This window comes from Lampetra planeri, chromosome 2, assembly GCF_965212315.1.
Source record: "Lampetra planeri chromosome 2, kcLamPlan1.2.h2, whole genome shotgun sequence".
In the NCBI taxonomy this organism is placed as follows: domain Eukaryota; kingdom Metazoa; phylum Chordata; class Hyperoartia; order Petromyzontiformes; family Petromyzontidae; genus Lampetra; species Lampetra planeri.
The window spans coordinates 34,602,243-34,623,998 of record NC_136108.1 but is presented as its reverse complement, the minus strand read 5'-3'; the positions used below and the strand labels follow the sequence as shown (position 1 = coordinate 34,623,998).

The 21,756-nt window shown below is 46.9% G+C and overlaps 1 protein-coding gene across 1 annotated transcript in view; it reads right to left on the bottom strand.

Moving 5' to 3' along the window:
• Positions 1 to 21,756, bottom strand: part of LOC144732577 (V-type proton ATPase subunit H-like) — a 109,559-nt gene that overhangs the window by 1,720 nt on the left and 86,083 nt on the right. The window contains exon 14 of the mRNA XM_078614024.1: positions 11,115 to 11,228. Within this exon, the coding sequence (XP_078470150.1) occupies positions 11,115 to 11,228 (114 nt within the window). The remainder of the gene's footprint in view (positions 1 to 11,114; positions 11,229 to 21,756) is intronic.

Sequence of the window (21,756 nt, the reverse complement as noted above, 5' to 3'; positions counted from 1 at the left end):
CGTTTTTTCTCTCTCTTTCTGTGTTCAGTAATTGGTGGCTGTGCTGAAGACGACGAAGGCGCCACACTTGAGAGCCCAGACTTCATCGCAGGCTCTTAGAGACACCACTCATATTCATTTAGCGTTTATTTAAAACGTTTTTAAAACTTGACGGAAATATATTAGTCGCAGTGGCATTGCGGCAATTAGAGAAGAAGAAAAAACTGCTGATTATAGCCGACGAAACTAAATACACTTGAATTTAGCAAAGATATCGATTCGAATCAGCGTGGGCTTTTATGCCGCATCATTAGAGAATTATAACATTGTTAAGTGATCAACCACAACAGAAAACTAGAACAAATAGATTACACGTTAATTTGGGACAGGATCAAAGAAGACATTTAGATAAAAGTAAGAACGCACTGCAGCATCGATCGTGAGTAATTATCCCATACAGATTATACTCGCGAGCCCATTGATTGTTTGTCTGACACAAATCTGGACACGGTACATAACAAAGACAAAGAGCCCCCGTACAGCTTACCCAGGCTGTTGGGGCAAGTGCTGTTAGCGTGCACCTATGAAAGCCGGCACGGTACACGAGGGGGTGGGTGGCCAGCACCACGGCCGACCGCCTTTGTCTCCCTAGTGGCGATGTTTACACACCACACCAGGTACTCATTTAAGGCTCAGTTGACTTAGGGGAGGCCCAAGACCGGTTCAAATAATCGTCACTAGTTTTGGCCGTGAGCGAAAATCTTACTCGGGCCGCCGGGTTCTGAGCGTAGCGTAGCGCTAACCGCCACACTCTCGCTCTGCCCAACACTCGTACAGAAAATACAAAGATCCCCCATATAGCCTTAACAGACTATTGGGGGAAGTGCTGTTAGCAAGTAGCTATGAAGGCTGGAACGGCACACGACGGAGTGGGTAGCCAGCCCCACGCCCGACCGCCTTTGTCTGCCTAGTGGCAATGTTTACAGAACGCACTACGCACTCATTTGAGGCTGAATCTACCTAGGGGATGCCCAGGATAGGTTCAAATAATCGTCACCGGTGTTGGCCGTGAGCGAAAATCTAACTCGGGCCGCCGGTTTCGTAGCGCAGCGCAGTGCTAACCGCTCCATCACCCCGCACGCTCGCACGCACACACAAAGCGTGCGAGCGTGCGAGCGTTGAGTGTGACGACGATTTGACACCCGGCGATCGCCTCTCCTCCATGCGAGTCGCCGGCAATAGCCCAATGAAAGACGCTTCTCGAACGACTGTCACAAGTGTCCGGAACCGTCCAGATCACACGAACGTGTTTACTAATCGCCGAGTTTTATTATTTTTTCTCTCTCTCGATCGCACCGCGAATTAACACGGTGCGCGCTGCGTGATATTGTGCTGGCAAGCGGGGAACAGGCGTCAATTAAAACCTCGGCACGTTCATCAAAAACAGTGGAGCTCAATAGAAAACGTATCTATCTATAACACCATGATGATGTTTCAGCCGATTGCCGTTGATTTAACAGTGGGCTCTCGCTTGCGAATAAGATTGCTTTGGATCATTTCTGCTCCACGTGAGAGCAATTTGCATGTAGATTACGTCATTGCTATGGAGATTGCGCAGCGGTTGCTCCGGTGTTGTATAGCCCCGTCCATATGACAGAGACACGCGCGTGTGCGTTTGTGTGCGCGTGTGCGTGCGCGTACCTACATATGTATCGGCGCACTGTGAACGCTGATTTCTTATTTGGCGATATGCTGTGCGACATGATTGCAGGGGCAGCAGATCACTGTGGGCTTGCGGGCTTGTTGGGCCCTAATCATTGCTAACTTGCAACTGAGGCAGATCCAGAGAACAGCTGCCCAGGAAGACCCTGGGGAGAAGCACCCTGCTGCACCTTGCTGTGCATGCCCTCGCATATCGTCAATTGATTAAGATTCACAAATTAGCGGTGGCTTCTGTGGCCCACCAGCCGCTACTGCATTGGTCAATACGGAATTTAAAAATAAATAAGCTGCTGACATTTTGATAGAACTGAACTCAAAAAGTTCTCAACATTTGTTTAAATCTCCTTTAATTATTAAAGGGAAAAATGGCTTTGACTGCTGTAAATAAAAATCAATGCAGAAAAGCGAGACGAAGAGGGAATAGTAATGATGCAATAGCACCCAGATCCTTCTTAAAAACTTTCGTGAATTTTTTCTCCAAACTTTATTCCGATGCTGCATTCGGCGGCACGTCACAAGGCCGAGGCGAACCATCCATTCGGGTCTCTTGCAGGGCAACGTAGCCCTTCTTGTAAGAGAATGGCCCACGGAAGCGAATATCACAGAGCTACGTCCGAGAGCCCTTTCAGTGAGCTTAATCCTAACCGCACATGGGAAGATACAGATTTTTTTGCTGTGACAGTTTCACCTGAAGACGGAAGCTTGTGTTGCCTCCGAAACATCGTGATTTTTTTTTTATTAATTTTAATTTCATTTTTTACCTACGTGACTTTACCGAAAGAACTAAGAGTAAGTTACTCTTTGTGCCGTGTGCTCTGGAAAGATTTGGAAAAGCTGTCAAGTAATAAAAGTTTACTCGTTATTTTTTTATTACTTTCATGTTTTTGTTCAAGCTTCTAAATTATCCCGGTAGCTTCAAGTGGCACGCCCCGTGCTGCCGTGACCTTTTTGTGGGTTTATCAGAGACCCTTTGTACTGTTTCCCAAAGTCCTGGAAGCCAAAGCCTTTATAACCCCGTCCACCACAATGCCAGGCACACGCGCCTCGATGACATTTCGCTTATCAGAATTTAGCGAGGGCGCTCCGTTTTCTCACCTGGCGTCGTCCAAAGTGCAACAGCTTAGGCACAGAGTCACGAACGATAGGCACCATCCAGGGGAAAAAAATACTAGCATCAAACTGTATATATATAAAGTAGAATTTATATTTGGCTCAAATGTCACACTGGCCCGTAGTTCACAAGCTAAATAATCCCATAGGGTGACTGCAGGAGGATAAAAGGGGCCTCTTTTTTTGTTCAAAACAGCCATTTGGATCATTGTTGGCGCCCCACTTCTGTCACAGCAGGAGCTGACTCAGTGATGAGGCGAGCGCGATTTGAACTTCACCTGAGTTTTGCACAGAATGTTGATGAGTGTGAATTTTAATAATCGCCGTTTAAATGGGCGCTTGTTCCTTGAATGCCTTTTTGCCCTTTCTGGATATTCAAACAGCCCGTTTGCTCCACCAAACCGGCCACGCGGCTCGACAGCAGAGCGAGTGGCTCGCGGACAAAACGTTGCGTGTCAAAATCCTGGTTGGGGGTTTCGCTGAGCCCATCATCCCTCCGGGGTCGATAAAACTGGTACCATTTTGTGAGGAAGTCAACAGTGGTTGTCCGATGGACAGACTTGACCCCACTGTAGAATTGTGGAATGTCTACCACCGGCTCTGCAGGGCTGTAAACAGGAGGTGAGCAGCGATGCTTCAATGTTCATTGAGCAGGAAATCACTTTGGCTTTGCTCTACCACAAGCAACCGACGTCAACGGGAAGAACACCACAACCCCTGCCCCAATGCCGCCGCATAACCACGTGTTCCTCATTTACAGGTACATGTGATAGATGAATAATAGCGATCTTGTTACCGGCTAATGCGAACTAGGCTTTAGATTACATGTTACATGTACACAGTGACACCGTCATTAAAAAAACTATTTCAGGGAACCAGCAAAATGTGAAGGTGAGATGTGGGGAAATATTGAATCGGTAGAAGAATAACTCTAAAAAGGTAAAGGAGACACGTAATATTATCCGAAACAATTTGGATTAATACAGCATCTAAATGTGGCCGCATTTCAAGGGGCTGTATAGAAACAGCGAGAATAGATATTTTCAAGACAGAGGCAGCCCATCACAGGTCTCAATGTGAGTCTATGGGCCTCTTATACAAGTCTACGAATCTTCTTGGTTCTTTCGGTAAAGTCACGTAGAAGGAAAATAATAAAATAAGAAGATGAATCTCTGCAGCCACGAAAGCTTTAAATCGAAATTTAAGTCTACGAGTCTCCGTGCGAACCCACATCCTGACATGGGACCACGTGTCAGGATGGCTGTACAGAGACAGAGGACATGTTTGTTTTAGAGAGGGAGGCCGACGGTCATAGGCAGAAAAGGGGAAAGTGTTGAGCCTGGGCTTGAACAAGGGCCAGGAAGTCGACAGCCGAAATGGCTGTTTGAAGGCAATTTTAGACAATGAGGCAGCGGAGGAAAATTGGCAACCTCCCACTGATGTGAGACGGTAAGTCATTGGGAAAATGCACAAAGCTGGAATGGTGAGACAAAATTTAACCGCACTGTCTCATTCAAGAATCACATTAAAATTACAATTTAAGGGCGACTCATTTGTATAGTTTTAGTAATCATGCAACTGATAACCTCGATTTCCAGGGATATGAAAATGAGATGTGTGTGCAGTAAAAGATGAAATGTCACCGACGTTATCGCGATTAATCACACGAAAGCCCAATTACCACATTCGCAATCATCATCATCATCATCGTTGACAGCGCTTCCACCGTCACAGCCGTGAATTATAATAATGAAACATCTCGCTTCTTAAACATTGAAACATAAACACTTGAGAGTCCAGCTGGAAATCACGCAAGTCCGCGGAAAGCTGACGAGCGTTGAGTCTGCAGCTCCCTTACCCTCAGCCCTCCGCGCTGCCGGCTCGCTGGCCCTGTTCAATTCCAGGCTCCAAGACCTTGCACCTATCCTCTTGCCTACGCCTGATTGCCTCTTCAATCTCTCCAAACTACACGTGCACAATGTTGCATTCGATAGGAAATCCCAGCCTCATTTATAAAGAAGTTGTTGATACTTAATTTGGAGCTTTCGTGACTGCAGGAATTACTCTTGGGTTCTTTCGGTAAAGTCAAGTATAAAGAAAAAATAACAAATTAAATAATAGCATATGACGTTTCGATTGCAACACAAGCAATCATCATCAGGTATAAATGAAAGAGAAAAACAAACCTAGTATGCTTAGAAATATAACGCAATACAGCACAGAGAGTCGGCTAACATAACAGTCAACACCCTACCTGGTTGATTACGTTCTTCCAGAGAATGCTAAGTTTGAGAGAGAGATAAAACACAGAACCAGAGACATATAGACAGACATATAAGCAGAGAGAGATAACACAGAGACACTTAGAATAAAGATAAGTTGTTGATAGTTCTTTCCTGTATGGTTTCTGTCAAAACTTCCATTCCCCCATGCGCCCATTAAGCGTGTGATGTGCCAACGGATTAATGTTTCACTCGCTTAACTAGAAGGCCATGGACAGATTTATTATGTGATTCTGTTTATTTGTTGGTCATCATCATCGGTCATTCTCAATCCACTGTTGGATTAATGCCCCCCCCCCCCCCCCAAGCCGATGCCACCCCTCACGATCCTGCGACACACTAATCCAGCCGACACCAACCGATCCCGTTGCTCCATCTCCCCGGTGGCCGTCCCCTCTTGGATGCGTTCCGTTCCTTGGCGGCCACTCCGTGATTATTTTTGACCATCGGCCATCGTTGACATGTGAAGAGATATTTTTTTCGAGCGGTCGTTTGCGTAAGGGTGGTTACTGAGAGAAATAGCACCTTCACCTTAATCTCCAGTATTCTGTTTCATGTGGGAGCCTGGGTTACAATTGGATCAAAAGCCACGATTACCAAGGGCTGAACATCTTGTTTTGAAAACAAATAAAGGACATTGAACAAACCTTTGAAACTCGCCGCTCTTGGTGTTATATTTCTCTCAATAACAAAAATGAACGTTAAGCTTCCATTTCAGATAAATCGTCCTTGTCTTATTTATATAAACTAGCTGGGGGGGGGGGGGGAGCGTTACCCAGACCCAAGGGATGAGGTAGTCCATGCATGAATATAGGTGCTATGTGTGTTGTGATCTGTGTGTAACAGTACGCCAAAATTATGTTATTTAACGTAATAATTCGAAAACTTAAACGAATATATAATCACTGCCTAATGGCCTGTTGTTATACAATATTTTTGGTATACACTCCATCTTCTTCTGAACAAATTGGGTCTTCAATCAATACGGTGGCATTTGATGTTGACGTAACTGTTGATAATGCCACGAATGATTTCCATGGGCAGTAGATAGTGTACAGTACAGTGTGCTGTATAGTGTGACATGTAATGTTGTTAGATACCCTCACCATGTAATATATCTGAGCTGCATACAGTAAATGGTGAGGGTATTTTGAGAAAATAATAAGTGTCTGTCGTCAAAGAAAAGTCGCATGGGTGATAAATCGTAGAGAAATAAAAGAGACATTAATGAGGTGTCAACCGTTAATGTTGTGCAACGAAAGCACGTGCGTAGCAACATTGCGAATACTCAAACGCCTTTCCCCACAACACGGCGCAGATACGGTACGTGATAAAAACGGAGACATGTCGACTCAAATCGTATATTGACCAATTGCTGGACTCCAAAAAAAACACGGTGAATAAAACGGGCACTTTCTGCCAGTCCCCGATTGTAAATGTTGTTGTAGCCAACCAATAGGCCCGAAAGAAACGGCGTTACATTTTGGGGGGCGAGTACCGTGTGACACACACACACACACACGCACGAATCCACTAACTTTTATATATGGATGACAAGAAAGTCAACAGCGAGCCCAAATCACACCTTGCAGTGTCGCACTCGATCTTTACAAAGCCTTAGCCCGTGCCGGACAATTTGAGTGCCCCATTTCAGCCACTCACCAATTTTCTACCCATTAATCGTAGTCATAGCGATATCCTGCTGCTGTTCAAATGAGTATCAACGCAAATGGTGGTCATCTGCCGTGAACAGCCCCTGCAGAGCCAGTGGTAGACACTCCACATTCCCATGGCGTAGATGAGTCCATCCATAGGGCTAGCACTATTTGATATCCTCATCAGGTGCTTCTCGTTTTATTGAGCCCCTAGAGAGCTGATGAGTTTCTGAGTCAACGTCCCAACCGGGATCTATTTACTCACAGCCTTCCGACTGCAAGCCGCTCGCCATACCGTTGAGCCTTCTGGCCGGAACGCAATTGCAGAAGGTGTTGAGGGATGTTTTTTTATACATCTCCCGAGTATTTTGAAATACAAAAACAAATGTTAAAAGTCACCGCTCATCCGCTCGTGCGTTGCCTTTCAACGTCAGAAATACCCGCGACGCCGTGCCGCCTGACAACGTCTTCATTGTTCGCGTCTCTCTCTCTCTATGTCCATGCCCCGTTGGCTGGGTGGCCTGTGCTCGTCCCTGCGCCGGCTCTAAGTGCACTCGTGACGCCCCAGGAGTGCGTTGTCTGCAGTGAAATAGGCTACGCAAAGTGGCCCGTAATTAATGGCCTACGCCGTCAAAAAATCTCGCTGCTTTCGAGTTTGCTATTCGCGTTCCGTAAAATGCACCCAGGGACCTCATTTACCATAAATCACATCCGCAGTGAACGCCCGGAAAAATGACATTCGTGCTATTCGGTAAAGGTGTAGCCCTGCCATTGCTTGCTGCTCACACCACCGCTGGGCCCCACCACGATGACCGCCGTTCGCCACCAAGTGGCGGTGACGTCACCACGGCACCTGTGCCATGCTAGGTGCACTTTGAGGCCACGTGAGGTGTCAAAGGCCCACTGGAAGGTCACAGAACAGACACAGGTGCCATGGGTTGACTGACTGAGATGACTATCAGATGCACTAATTGTGCTCCCCACTGTGCCAACGTTCTGTGTTTATCTGCCCAAAGCTCTGCTCGTTGTTGTGAGCGTCGCTCTGCCTTCCGTTGTTGCTGGAGGGCGACTGCCTCCAACTCCCCCGTAGCGTCCTACACGCACCTCCTCCACAGAGTCCGATCTTGACACCGCCGGTACCAGTCATTGCCAATTCCAATCAACTCCACATCCTTCTGTACCACATCAGTCCATCTCTCCTTTAGCCCGTGTCGTGCCCGTTAAGCCCCATCTATCTGGCCAAATAGACGCTTCTTGGGCATGCGGTAGCTGGGAATACGGGCTATATGACCCAGCCAACGCAGCCAAATCTATCAAGGATCTGTGAGCCTCTCACACAATCCAGTCTGGTTAAATGCCTCCACTACCATCACCTCGAGATGAGAGCCCCTCAGAAATGTATTTGGACCACTCTTGCACGCGTGCCAGACATCTCCGAAGAGGTGTGGAGCGCCCACACTTTACCCCACCACGTGGGGCCTGCCAATCGGTGTTATTTTATTTATTGCCCGCGACGTCTCTATCCACACTGCTGGGCGCACAAATGCCAGGGGCATTTGAGAAGCTCGCACCGTCGTCGTTTCAACGGCTGCGCCGGGAGATGGAGTCGAGGCGGCAACCTCTGCATTGCAAGTCCGGCGCGCTGATAGCCGGTACGCCCATGGTTTGACATTGGCTCAAGATACAACGGAGAGAGAGAGAGACGGCGATTATATTCGATACTTTCGCTTCAGTGCAAATCACGGACGGCTTTGCATATATTATAACAGGCAATTTCATGTTGCATTTAATACGGCAAAAGCTGCATCGTCCTATGTGAATAATAAGCACAAAAGTTACCTGGCTACATAAATTAACATGATGAAATTGGTTTCATTTCAACCCGACAGTAATGGGAGCAAGACACGTGTTTTAAAATTGCATTTGCGTGGACACCTCCTTTTGACCTCGTGTTCTATTAATCCAGAATGTGAATGGCAGATACGAATTATATAACATTTCCAGGATAGGTTATTTGAAATAGTAATTAGATTATCAATGTCCGTATATTCCCGACTGTCTCCAAATGCATTTTTCTCATTTTAATTCACCATTTATACCGACAATCTAGCGACCTATCGTTCTATCGCCGACCTCTCCACCCTCTCCAAGCTCCGAGAACAGCCTTTCTCTTCACTCAGCTCAAAGCACACGCTACCGCCACTCCAAACCCCCGCTCCCTCCAGTCCGCACCTTCCGTCAGACCTCCCCACTGCCGCTGGGACCCCACCGAGGCTCCGCGTCGATGTTCACTCCACTGTGGCCCTCGGCTTGAATCGTCGACCTCGGTTTCTCTGCAGGCTTCCACGCCGTGAACTGGGGCCCCCTGGAATCTCACTTTGATCATCAGTGGCCCAGCCTAACAGTGGCCCAGCCTAACAGTGGCCCAGCCTAACAGTGGCCCAGCCTAACAGTGGCCCAGCCTAACAGTGGCCCAGCCTAACAGTGGCCCAGCCTAACAGTGGCCCAGCCTAACAGTGGCCCAGCCTAACAGTGGCCCAGCCTAACAGTGGCCCAGCCTAACAGTGGCCCAGCCTAACAGTGGCCCAGCCTAACAGTGGCCCAGCCTAACAGTGGCCCAGCCTAACAGTGGCCCAGCCTAACAGTGGCCCAGCCTAACAGTGGCCCAGCATAACAGTGGCTTGCAATCCGACCTCTTCGGGTTTCTCAGTCAGAGTGGGGCAAACAAGCTCCAGTGCGGAATCCTTCAGGGTGTCTTTCCCAGGCCACCTGCTCTTCACGAACTTCACATCTCCCATTGCCCGGCTCGATTGACATCTCCCGTGTCAAATGACATTCTTCCGCAAATGACATCCTACGATTCATGTCTGTTGATTCAACCCATGCCTCTGGATTTGAGTCTCTCAGAGTGCACCGGCCGCTTCAACAGCAGTGGTTCTGGGTCCACAAAACCCTCCTTGAAAGCTTCCGAATCGAAGCCATCCTGGTCGATGCTAGGCTCCGTCTCACCGCGTCCACGCTCACCTTCTAGTGGATTAATCGCTGGCTCCACTATGCAATTCTAACTTATCCTTCGACGGCCACACCAACCACATCGTCAGATTTGACAGCTGCAACGTCAGGATCCTCATGCATTTATGTCCACTCGTGACCACCGAAATCGTCAAATCCCTTGTCTTGCAGCATAGCCGGGTCTTGCCTGCACTGTCCTAACTCCGTCCCGGTTTTCTATCTTCTTCGAACTACCTCAGGACACTCCAAACGCTTGAAAAACCATCTCGCCGGCGTCGTTCCCGGCGCCTGCCATCCGCGGTCAGGTTCCCTCACCTCCCTCACCTCCCTCCACTGGCTTCCCATCGCCAGCAGCGTCAGCTACAAGATCGCCCGCCTGCCCGCCCGCCTGTTGAACTTCTCTCGCACCGCACGTAGCCAACCGGGGGCCGTCCACCGCATCTGTCTGCGCGCGTCACCTTGCACCACCGCTCGCGGTGGAGCTCTCCACAGGAGCGCGACTCGCAGCCTCTTCTCTACATCGAGGAGCGACGGCCGTCACTGCCCGGCTCCGTTTCTCCGTGACCGCACCGACCCCCCCCCCCCCCGCCATCTGCAACGCAGCCATCGCCCCTCTGCTGCTGCTACGCATGCAGCAGCGGCAGCGGCGTTTAATCTCCAGAGGCACGTAAAGGCCCCACCTCTGTCACCACTATCCAAGCGACACTGAGCTTGGATTCCACGCCTCGCAATCATGGTATGTCTATCGTCTGTGAATTAATGTGCGCATTATAAAATTGCGTTGCTGTTGATGTTGTTATTGAAGGGAAACAGTAGGGGCAGTCGCCCGAGTTCAACTCCCCAGCCATGGTCAACATCAGCGGCAGGTGACGTCTGACAGATGCGGGCGACGTTGCCAAAGGTCATTTTCAAGGACGCGCGACGACCTTGACCCCGAACACCCATCAGCCGGCGGCCAGGGGACAGCTCCAACGCCACACGGCAGTGCACGAGCGGCTTATTGCAGAAGTTCCCAATGCAGGGGGCCTTCCCCGGTTATTACTGTGGCTGTACAAACGGTAAGATGACACTACGCGCCGCCTGCTTCGCTCACGCGCGCGGACGTTGCAAGATCCCCTGACGTCATTCGCAAGTGGGGGCCATCGAGTGTCGGCCTCTGGGTCCACATCTGCCCGATTTGAAAAATCACACCGCAAATCGCTCAATTGGGACTGTGGCACAGCAATCATCACCCCCTCCTGCGAAACTTCCGCAGACTGTCTCAGGAAACCAAGGCGTCCTCCTTCGTGATAGCCTTGGCCGAGGAGAATGGAGGGGTTCGGGGGAAGGGGAAGTGTGCGTTGCAGCGACGTACCAGTTATGCACCATGAACTTCTGCACGGCGAGTAGGGCGTTGTAGCGTACGTCCGTGTCCACGTGATGCATGAGGGTCATCACGAGCTGCTTGCAGCCCAGCTGCTCAATGATCCTGCTCGCCACACGCGCAAGACAAAGACCCCCCCTCGTGGGCTTTAGCAGGCTGTCGGAACGAGTGCCCTTAGCTAGCACCTATTTAGGACGGCATGGCACACGAGGGGGTGGGTGGCCGGCACCACACCCAGCCGCCTAGGGGAGACGCAGGACCGGTTCAGATAATCGTCACTGGTGTTGGCCGTGAGCGGGAATCGAACTCAGGTCGACAGGTTAATAGCGCAGCGCGACAACCGCTACACTTCCGCTCCCCCATATTCACACACATGCACGTGCACACACACGCACGTGTATACTGGACATCTGTGAAAAATATCTTCATAGCTCATCGGATTTCTCCAGGATAAATAAAGATCACGATTGTAGTTCTGGCACAAGCGTGAAATTTAAGATGGGTACAACATCGTTTCTCTCGCGTAAGTCCAAAGTTCTGCAGTGCGATCTCAGAGAAATCACGTCCATGTGGCAGCTTTCTGAGCTCCGTCGCGGACCTAAAACCTCATTTGTTTAATGGAGGGATTTGGTGATGAAATTGGGGTCGTTTGAATCGCTGCGATGATGGATGCAGTGGCAGCAGCAGCAATCGTTAAATGTGTTTGTTAAACAGATTAAATTCCAGGTGTGAATGCCGGTGCGTTTTTTATGGAGAACGGTCAATAAAAAAATCCCTGGTGGCAAGTGGTAAAATATCTCTAAAGAGAAGGATTGAGATTGAAACAAAGCTGTTGAAGGCGCAGGCGTGGAGTTTCCTGCTCGCACCACGGCTGGAGGAAAGGGCCTCCGCTCTAAGAGAGCACCTCTAGGTCCTGGCCAGACGTCTTAAAAGAGATGAGACGTACCCACACTTTACCCCACCACACGTGACCTGCCGATAGACTATACTACCGTTGATGCAGCTGGGTGGACAGAGGCGCTGGTGGAGGGGCGGATAGGGGGGTCAAATTGAAGAAGCGCGCTCTGCCGCACCAGGAAATTGATTCGAACAGGCGATCTCTGGAATGCAAGGCCAGTGTGGTAACCGTAACGACAGAACAGGAGTGACGCGGCTGAAGGAGAGAGAGAGAACCACAGCAGAAGTGTGTTGGGCCCCATCGTCGTTCATGAGCTGACATGCGGGATAGACGACGACGACGATGATGATGCAATAGGTGGGCAAGTCTCTACAGCTCACGAGAGGCCCAGATTCTTGGCAGGGCCAGGACGCTCATGAGAAGCACCCACGGCGGGTAAGAGTGGGCACACATTCGTGTTGGATGTCGCGCCGGCGATGAGATGTTTCACTTTGCCCCAGGTCGGAGACCAAAATTACATTCGTCGTGAGCTCATTTATTTCGAGTTCAGCAGAGACGCTGAAATGTCCGGTATCTCTGACGTACAGACGTGTAGAAGTGGACAACGAGAGAACGAGTGGACTACATGGGAATGAGCGGTGGCTTGCAGCTCCTGCTGACTAAATATGTTTTTAAATATCTTTTTAAATATATATTTTAAATATTTATATATTAACGCCAACAACGGTGTTAATGCGGCAATGGCGCTTTGAGGGGGGTATTTGTGCCAGAATGGCGCCACGCGTTTTACCAAAAAAAAAATGTGACTTAACTTGAATCACAGACCGAAGTGATCGAACCCCACCCGCGCACCCACCCCCTACCCACCCACTCCAATTACACGACTCGTCATCAACGCTACCCGCTTTCCCGATCACAAATGCATTCTCCACGAATTGAAAGTCCAGCATTTTCTATTGCCAGGGATAAACCGCGAGTTGGAGAGACGCTGCGTAAACTAAACGATGATACAATTTTTATTTAATTTTACCAGGTAAAGCCCACTGAGCTATACAGCTCTTTTTCAGAAGCGACCTGGCCACAAATGATAGCTCAACGAAGTGGCTTATCACGTGGAAATCTATAGCAGCCAAATACTCTAAACGCGTGATGTTCATTCTCAACGTGGAGGAGGGAAAAATTGGAGCACCCGGAAAAAAATCCACGCGATCACGGGGAGAACATTGCAAATTCCAAATATACAGACGTTAGGGTCAGGATCGAACCCACGAGGTAGTTAACATCTCACCACCGTGGCGATATGGGTTTTCAAACGCCTTTTCGAATCGTCTACGCTGCATCTCGGAAGATAAGCGGGGTTGAGCCTGGTTAGCGCATGGATGGGTGACCACCACCCAGGGCTTGCCAGGTGTTGTAGGCGTGGCCGCTAGGTGGCGGTGCTGAGTGTTGCCACCTTGCAGAGGCAGCGTGCTGGGTTCTCTCTCTGGGTATTCTGACTTCTTCCCGCATGCAATCAAACGTTCGTTGATCTCGGTATTGGGCAAAAGTTCAAATAATGAACCATCCAAAAACAAAATCTTGAGACACATTGAGGCCTTCCTGGGTAATTAATTGCAATTAGGAAATAACACTTACTACCCACGAACAATAAATACATTTGTTACACAGTATTATTAATGGAGTGGATTATTAACCTTGCTTTTGTGTCCTGGTAACAAAAGCAAAGTTTGTGGGAGAAATAATAGATATTTTCTGTGCTTTTGAGGCATACGAAATTAGAAAATAACACTTACTACCCAGGAACAAAAATGTTTTTTTGTTACACAGTGAATTATGGGTCATTATGCATTTTGCTCGTGTGTGCCTCACAGTAATACAATTTTAAACTTGATCACTGCCCGTAACGGTGAGAGTAAACAGATTTTTCTCGTGACAGCCCGTGAAAGTAATTTCCCACATCCCAGCGGGTAATTTATTTCAGACGAGCAATTCCTATTCTAGTGGATCTATAGTCAATGTTTTATTAACAAAAAATGGGTCACGTGTCACATTTATTTCAATACAGATCAAGACCCAGATAGTCCACCCAATTGAGTTGGATTCATCTCCATCTAGATCAGCTGCTGGTGTGTGCGTGTGGTTGGGACTCATCATCATAATCAGCCATCGTCAATCCACTGCTGGATGAAGGCCTCACCCCAGCCGCCGCCACTTCTCACGATCCCGCGATGTAACGATCCAACGAGCTCCTACGCTACGAGCTGATTTTGTAGCTACATCTCCCCCGGCTGCACCCGCGGAGGTTGCGTCCCATGCACTGCCTGCCACTCCCTTCATCATTTCTTGGCCAACGCTCTCACCCCTCGCCTAGCCCGACGCCTACGTCCGTCCGATTCACGCCCCCCCCCCCCTCCGCCCCCCCCCCCCTCCCCCCGGTGCAGCTGCACTGCCTGCACACTCGACAGTTGCGGGCTACCGCTTCGTACGTTCAGCTCACCCAGACTCTGCGGGATGTCTCTCCACAAGACACTGCGTGTGCGTCCTTGATGACTCGGCGATTTGAAAGCTCGTTTCTGAAATCTACCCCCCCCCCCGCCACCACCCCCCACCACCCCACCACATTTTCAAATAAGTCGACGGTTGCAAGAGTGAGATGTTCTTGATTCAGCAAAGTGCTTAGAAATGATGGGTCGTATTATTATTATTATTACTCAGTGTGTCTAAAATGAGCTTTGAAAATGTCATGTACATTGTCCATGCCATCGTTCCCACTTTTTTCATTGTGCTGAAAAGTAATTGTATTCTCAGCCTCCATTGCTTGAAACTGCTGAATATATCCAGCTGAGATATCTCCCTTGAAAATAAATCATTTTTCACGACTCATTAAGTGAAATGCTTTAAATAAGCACAAAAGTAAAAAAAACACACGTACATGGTATTTTCTCTTTCTTTATAATGGTTCTTCTGGTATTAAATAAAGAAACAGAAACGTCAGTGAATACTAATGTACACAATTGAAGATGGCTTAGAGTGGTTTATCAAAAAGCAGAGAAGGGAAAGAGTTCAAATACAATTTCTATTTTTCAAATGCATTCATTCGGAGAAGTGTGGGGCCGAGTGGTGGCAGATGCAGACCAATACACAGACCATTGCATCTCATCCAGCAGTGGATTAGTAAATGGCTGTAAGATATTATTATTGAACTAGCGAGGCGGCTCTGCTCTAAATCGAGTGGCTTGAAATTACGAGTTAGATAAAATGAGTGTCACCTTGTCATAAAGTCAACAGTGGTTGTCCTTTGGATGTACGGGGCCCTTCCATAGGAATGCGGAGTTTCCACTGCTGGCTCAGCGCTGTAAACCAATTTCTCACTTGAGCAATAAATAAGTTTGGCTTTCTATTTTTACAATTTTCAGAAGTGCTCACAACATTTTGGCCACCGAATCCCATAAGATGATATATCTGCTCGACGGTTTTCAACATTTCAAAAGTTGACAGTGGTTGTTTGAACTACTGGCTGGAAAAGCAATAATCTTCACATCAAGTCACAATCGTTCCGCACAATCACCTGCGCCATGCCGTACGTGTCTATGGAGGTGCCCAGGCAAGTTTATGTCCATTGATCGTTTAATGCTTTGCTCAGAGATGTGAGGCCCATAAACGTTCAACTCAATTTAACAAATAGCCACCCAGAAGACACAGCCCTTAAGCACACTGAAACATGAGCGCAAGCTGCCACCTGCCTTCACTCACTCGACCGACTAGCAGATGTAGCGCAATATATCACAGCCACCACGTCGTTATCGCGTTTCGTAGCAGCAGTGGTTGGCCCTGTGGTTAGCGCCTGGCGATCTGAGTTGGTTTCCCAAACACGGCTACAGTGGCGAGATGTTAACTACCTTGCCTGGTATACATGAGATCGTGGGTTCGATCCCGACTCTGACGCCTGTGTATTTGGAGTTTGCATGGATTTTCTCTAGGTCCCCCGTTTTTTTCCCCCCTCCACATTAAGAATCAACATTCGGTTAGAGCATTTTGCTTGCTCTAAATGTCCACGTGATGGTGAGCTAATGTGTTGAGCTATCATTTGTGATAACCAATGCGCTTCTGAAAAATATTTATACAGCTCGGTGGGCCTTACCTGGTTGAATTAAAAAAAATAGTAAATCGTTCACATTGGTGGTGATCACACCCCCACTACACTGACCACCATGGTGAAGTATGGTAAAACAAGCCCCCACGACAGACGTAAGCGTCGAGAGGTCCGCTGTGTGGATCCTGTGGCCGCAGTCACGTAAACACCATTACACCAAGTCAGCATTAAAATAAAACATCCCCTGCAGCGTAAGTCAGCTCTGGGCAGAATACTTCCAGACTGAGCATAGTCCAGTTAAAAATGCAGCCAATAGAAGCATGAAATGGATACATCGGGTGAATTGTACTGATGTGTAAACAGTGAAGAATGTACATGAAACTGTGACCCCCATTGGCTGTGAGCACTGCAGCGCTGCACTCGGATGCGCGCTGCATTCGGAAACGTTGCGGCTTTAGCGCTCGCTCACGTGGGGCAGGTGGAGCACCATATTCTTAGGTTTTTTCGGTAAAGTCACGTAGGTAAAAAATTAAAATTAATAAAAGTAAAATAAAAATGAAATAAAAATCACGACGTTTCGGAGTCAACACAAGCTTCCGTCTTCAGGTGGAACCGTCACAGCACGATAGCTGTATCTCCTCCTGCCTCCACACCTGCCCCCCCCCCCAACACAGCCCGCAGGGCTAAATGCATTGATCGACCCGAAGCGATGCCTCGTCCAGCAGTGATCAATGAAACGATGAAAGTGGCATTCTGAATCTTGTAACACAGAAGCGGCAGCTTCAAAGGTCTTCAACGAGCCCTTTGTCAACGTGTTTGTTTATCTTTTGTAAGACAATAATTATATCTTCTTGGTTCTTTCGGTAAAATCACGTAGAAGGGAAGTAATAAAATAATAAAAATAAAACATAATAAAACAATTCTCACGACGTTTCGGCCACAACGCAAGCAGCCGTCCTCAGGCGAAGAATGAGAACATTATAAAGCTAGGAGCTTATATAGGTGTAGCGAGGAGGAGCGCCTTAACAAAAGAATGTGCATATGAAGAGGAATTTAGCATACCAATGGGCAATGCATAGGAGGTGGGCGGAGGGGTTTCAAAGTCGCATTATGCCCATGCATTATGCAGGATCAACAGCACCACGGGGGGGCGCAAGGAACAGCGTTAATAAAGGAAAGGAATGTTAGTGATATGTAGCTGCATTTGCCAAACAACCACGTAGAAAACCAAAGTGAAAACTACATAAAAAAAAAAACTAAAATATAAACTGATACTTACTATACTCTACAATAAGCTGAGTTACTAACAACAAATAATAAATTACAATTCTACGTCGTAAGAAGTATATAATATACTTCCATCTAAACTTTATTCTCTTAGCATATACAGTACTATATACTGCCATAGATAAACCCAACATTAAATTATATACTGTATTGCTGTAAACCACCCTATACTTTATACATTTTAATATAACACTATGTATTATTTAACTCACCCTAATGTGTATCGAAATGGTTTATTACGTCCTTCCAATGATTGCTAAGCCTGAATCCATCTTCTCGGTTAAAATTGTCTCTGTGTTTGTATATGTGGATCGCCTCATGAACGAATCTCTCATGATAGCCAGATGGCTTGCAGAGAACCTCCGTCTTGGAGAAGTCAATGTCATGTGAGCCCACTGAGTTGTAACAGTGGTCTGCCACGGCTGAGGTGTTTGTCCTACCGTGTTTTAGATCAGCTTTATGTTCACGAATGCGGTCTGAGACGTGTCGTTTGGTTTCCCCAATGTAACTGCTACCACAGAGGCAACTTAGTTTGTAGACGCCAGGGTACTGTATGTCTGGAATCACATCTTTTACAGACGGTACCAGATCACGGATTTTATGTACTGTGTTGAATCGGACCTGGATCTTGTGTTTAATCAGGATTTTGGAGATCTTTTTTGTGACCCCAGCAATGTAGGGTAAGGTGATGGTCTTGAAAGGCTCCTCAACAGGATCTTTCTTGATGGTTGGAGTGATGGCTTTGCGGATTGTGTAGTCGGAGTAACCATTAGCTTTAAGAGCTTGGCGTACGTGTTTGAGTTCACTGGAAATGTGTTCATGGTCGGAGATGCATTGGGCTCTATGATATAGAGTCTTGATGAGGGAATTCTTCTGGGATGGATGGTGGTGGGAATCCGGTTTTAGATAAGCATCCGTGTGGGTGGCTTTCCTGTAGACAGAGTGGCTCATTGAACCATCAGGTCTCCTTTTGATTAGGACATCCAAAAAGGGTAGCTTGCCATCATTTTCGACTTCCATGGTGAATCTGATGGCTGGGTGTATGGAATTGATGTGGTCGAGAAATTGGTCTAGAGCAGGCCGGCCATGTGGCCAGATGACAAAAGTGTCGTCTACGTATCTCTTCCATAAGGTCGGGCGTAGAGTGGCAGTCTGGATGGCGTCCGTCTCAAATTTCTCCATGAAGATGTTGGCTACAACCGGAGATAGGGGGGAGCCCATTGGGGTGCCCTCAATTTGCTTGTAGAAGGTTCCATTCCAGGTGAAGTATGTATTGGTTAAGCAGTGTCTCACCAGGGGGGGTACCCCAGCATTTAGTCCTTGATGAACCAAGTCTTCAATGATTGCGATGGTGTCAGGCACAGGCACCTTGGTGAACAAGGAAACCACATCAAAACTGACAAGCAGGTCGTCTGGGGACAGGGCAATCCCCTTGATTGTCGATACCAGGTCAGTAGAGTTTAGTACTGCAGAGGTGGTTTTTCCAGTGAAAGGCCGTAGGATTTCGGACAAAAAACGAGCCAGTTTGTAAGTGGGGGAGTTGATAGTAGAGACAATGGGACGAAGAGGTGTATCTTCTTTATGTATCTTTGGCAAGCCGTACAATCTTGGTGGCCTGGCTGCAGAAGGTTTCAACGAGAACTGTTTGGTCTGATCAATTAATGCGGTTGAAGCAGAGATGATGTTGTTGGTTTTGGAGACGAGGCTGTTGGTGGGGTCTCTTTTTATTTTTGTATAGCTGCCATCGTTGAGTAGTTCTTGAATTTTGTTGTTGTATTCTATTTTGTCCATGATGACAGTGGCATTGCCTTTGTCGGCTGAGAGGATGACAATGTCATCCCTCTTTTTTAATTGAGCTAATTCAAAACGCTCATCTTTGCTGATGTTGCTAGCTGGCATCTTAGCGTTTTTGAGGGTTACAGAGATTTCAGATCTTGCTACGTCTGCAGCGATGTGACTCAAGCCCTTGAGAGCTACATCTACTCGAGCAATTATATCATTAACTGGTATGTGTCTAGGTGTGACTGCAAAGTTTAGTCCTTTAGCTAAAACGGATTTCAAACCTTCAGAAATAGGACTGTTACTGCGATTAATTACGACTTTGTTAACATCTAGCTTTTCAATGTGTGGGTCCGGTTTCTTGTTTGAGAGGCGGTTGAATTTGGAAATCAAGTTGTCCTTACATTTAGTCGACATAGCCGCAGCTGAAGAGGCAGTCATTTTTTCCACGTGTTCCCAATCCGAAACATATATAATTATATGTTTTTATTAGTGTTGTAGGATAGCCTTGCTTGCCTTGTTTTAATGCTCTCCATTAATAATTCGTGCTGGTATGGGCAATTGTTTGTAGCCTGCAGTAAACTCTGCGCAGTGATCATGCCCAATGATGGTGTAGAGGAGGTGTAAATCTGGATTAGATATCAATACTTATTGTGTTGTACTGCAAAGCCCAAAACGAATGTTACCGTCAAACAATGAAAGGAAAACATTTATCGTCACAGTTTGCAGCCCATTGGCAATTTGCTGCTGCGTGAAGGCCTCTCAATGCAATTTGGTCAGGGAATTTCGTTTGACCATACTTCACCCTAAGCTGGGTCTGAGACGAGGCTCAAAAGAAATCCGTCTCTGGTGTGGACCAATCAGTTTCAAGAACAATGCATATATTATCAGTGTGTTTTTTTTGCATTTTGACTGCCAGTATTGTGGTTAATGCACACATGATTCCTTGTAAAGAGGTTTAAGTTTTGTTGCCAGAAAAAAACGGGAAACCCCTTTTATTATACTTTGGTACTGGCAAAGGAGGTCTAATGATGTAGATCAGGTCAGCAGGTTGATAGCGCAGTGCGCTAACCGTTGCGCCACCACTCCATCATATTAATAACTGTATCACTGTCGATGATTTACCCAGGCAAGCCGAATGAGTGATTGGCATAGGAGAAGAAACGAGTGCCCTAAGAAGACTCACTTCTGTTTTTTTCTCACCAGATGATGATTGCTTGTGTTGCAGTCGAAACGTCGTGAGCATTTTATTGTTTTTTATTTTTATTATTTTTGATTGTTTCCCTGACTTTACCGAAAGAATCAAGAATACGACTCACTACTCATACTAAGGGATAATATCAGCGCACAGATCGAACCAATCCACAGGCTCAATCCGGCCATCGGACCAAATCTGTGGACTGCACCCATTGCTGCACCCATTGCTGCACCCATTGCTGCACCCATTGCTGTAGTGCCATCGACCGGGACTGTCCAGCCTTGGCAGCTCAAGTGCCACCAACAACTTGTTTTGCCACTCATCACCTCGATCGTATTCCTGATCGTGCTGCATAATTATTTGTAACTATGATATTTATATTTGTTCAAGTCGTAAGGAGTGTGTGTTGGTCAGAAAAACAAATATCAGGTAACAAAAAATTAAGTAAAATATCGTTTTCTCTTCGCGTTTCGGCTGAAAAACCTTTGACCAACAGTAACCAACGAGTTTACATCACTTTCACGTCTCGCCCGCAGTAAATATTTTACTCAAACAAGGGCGACACAGTGGCGAGCTGTTAACTACCTCGCCTGGTACACAGGAGGTCGTGGCTTTGATCCCGACCCTTACGCCTGTATATTTAGAGTCTGCATGTCTCTCTCCACGTGGTCATGTGAGGTTTTCTCTGGGTTTTCCCTCCACATTTATAAACAACATTCGTTTTGAATATTTGGCTGCTATAAATTTCTACATGATGATAAGCCACGTTTGTTGAGCTGCCATTTGTGGCCAGGTCGCTTATGAAATAGAGCTACATAGCTCAGTGAGCCTTACCCGGTAAAATACCAAAATAAAAGTTTCTATTTCGATTTAAAACTTTCGTGACTGCAGGGATTCATCTTCTTGGTTCTTTCGGTAAAGTCACGTAGAAAGGAAATAATAAAATAATAATATTAAATAAAACATAATAAAATAAAATTTTAGGATGTTTTATTTGTATTATTTAATTATTTATAATAATATTAAATAAAACATCATAAAATAAAATGTTATTATGTTTTATTTTTATTATTTTATTATTTCCCTTCTACGTGACTTTACCGAAAGAACCAAGAAGATGAAAAGTTTCTAGTTTAATTAATGCCGCTCCTCCCCAACTCTCGCTTTATCCCTGGCAATTGTAAATCTTATACTTTCAATTAGCGGAGAATGCATTTTCGGGGAAACGGTGACATAAAACTAGTTAATTACGGGTAGTAAGAGTAGACGTTGGTGCGTCTTTATGCCTTTCCCCCACCCACTCTCCCAAAAAACATAAAGTCAGTTCAATCCCCTTGCATCAACAACGTAGCAAGACGTGCTTACCCCCGGCCACTGT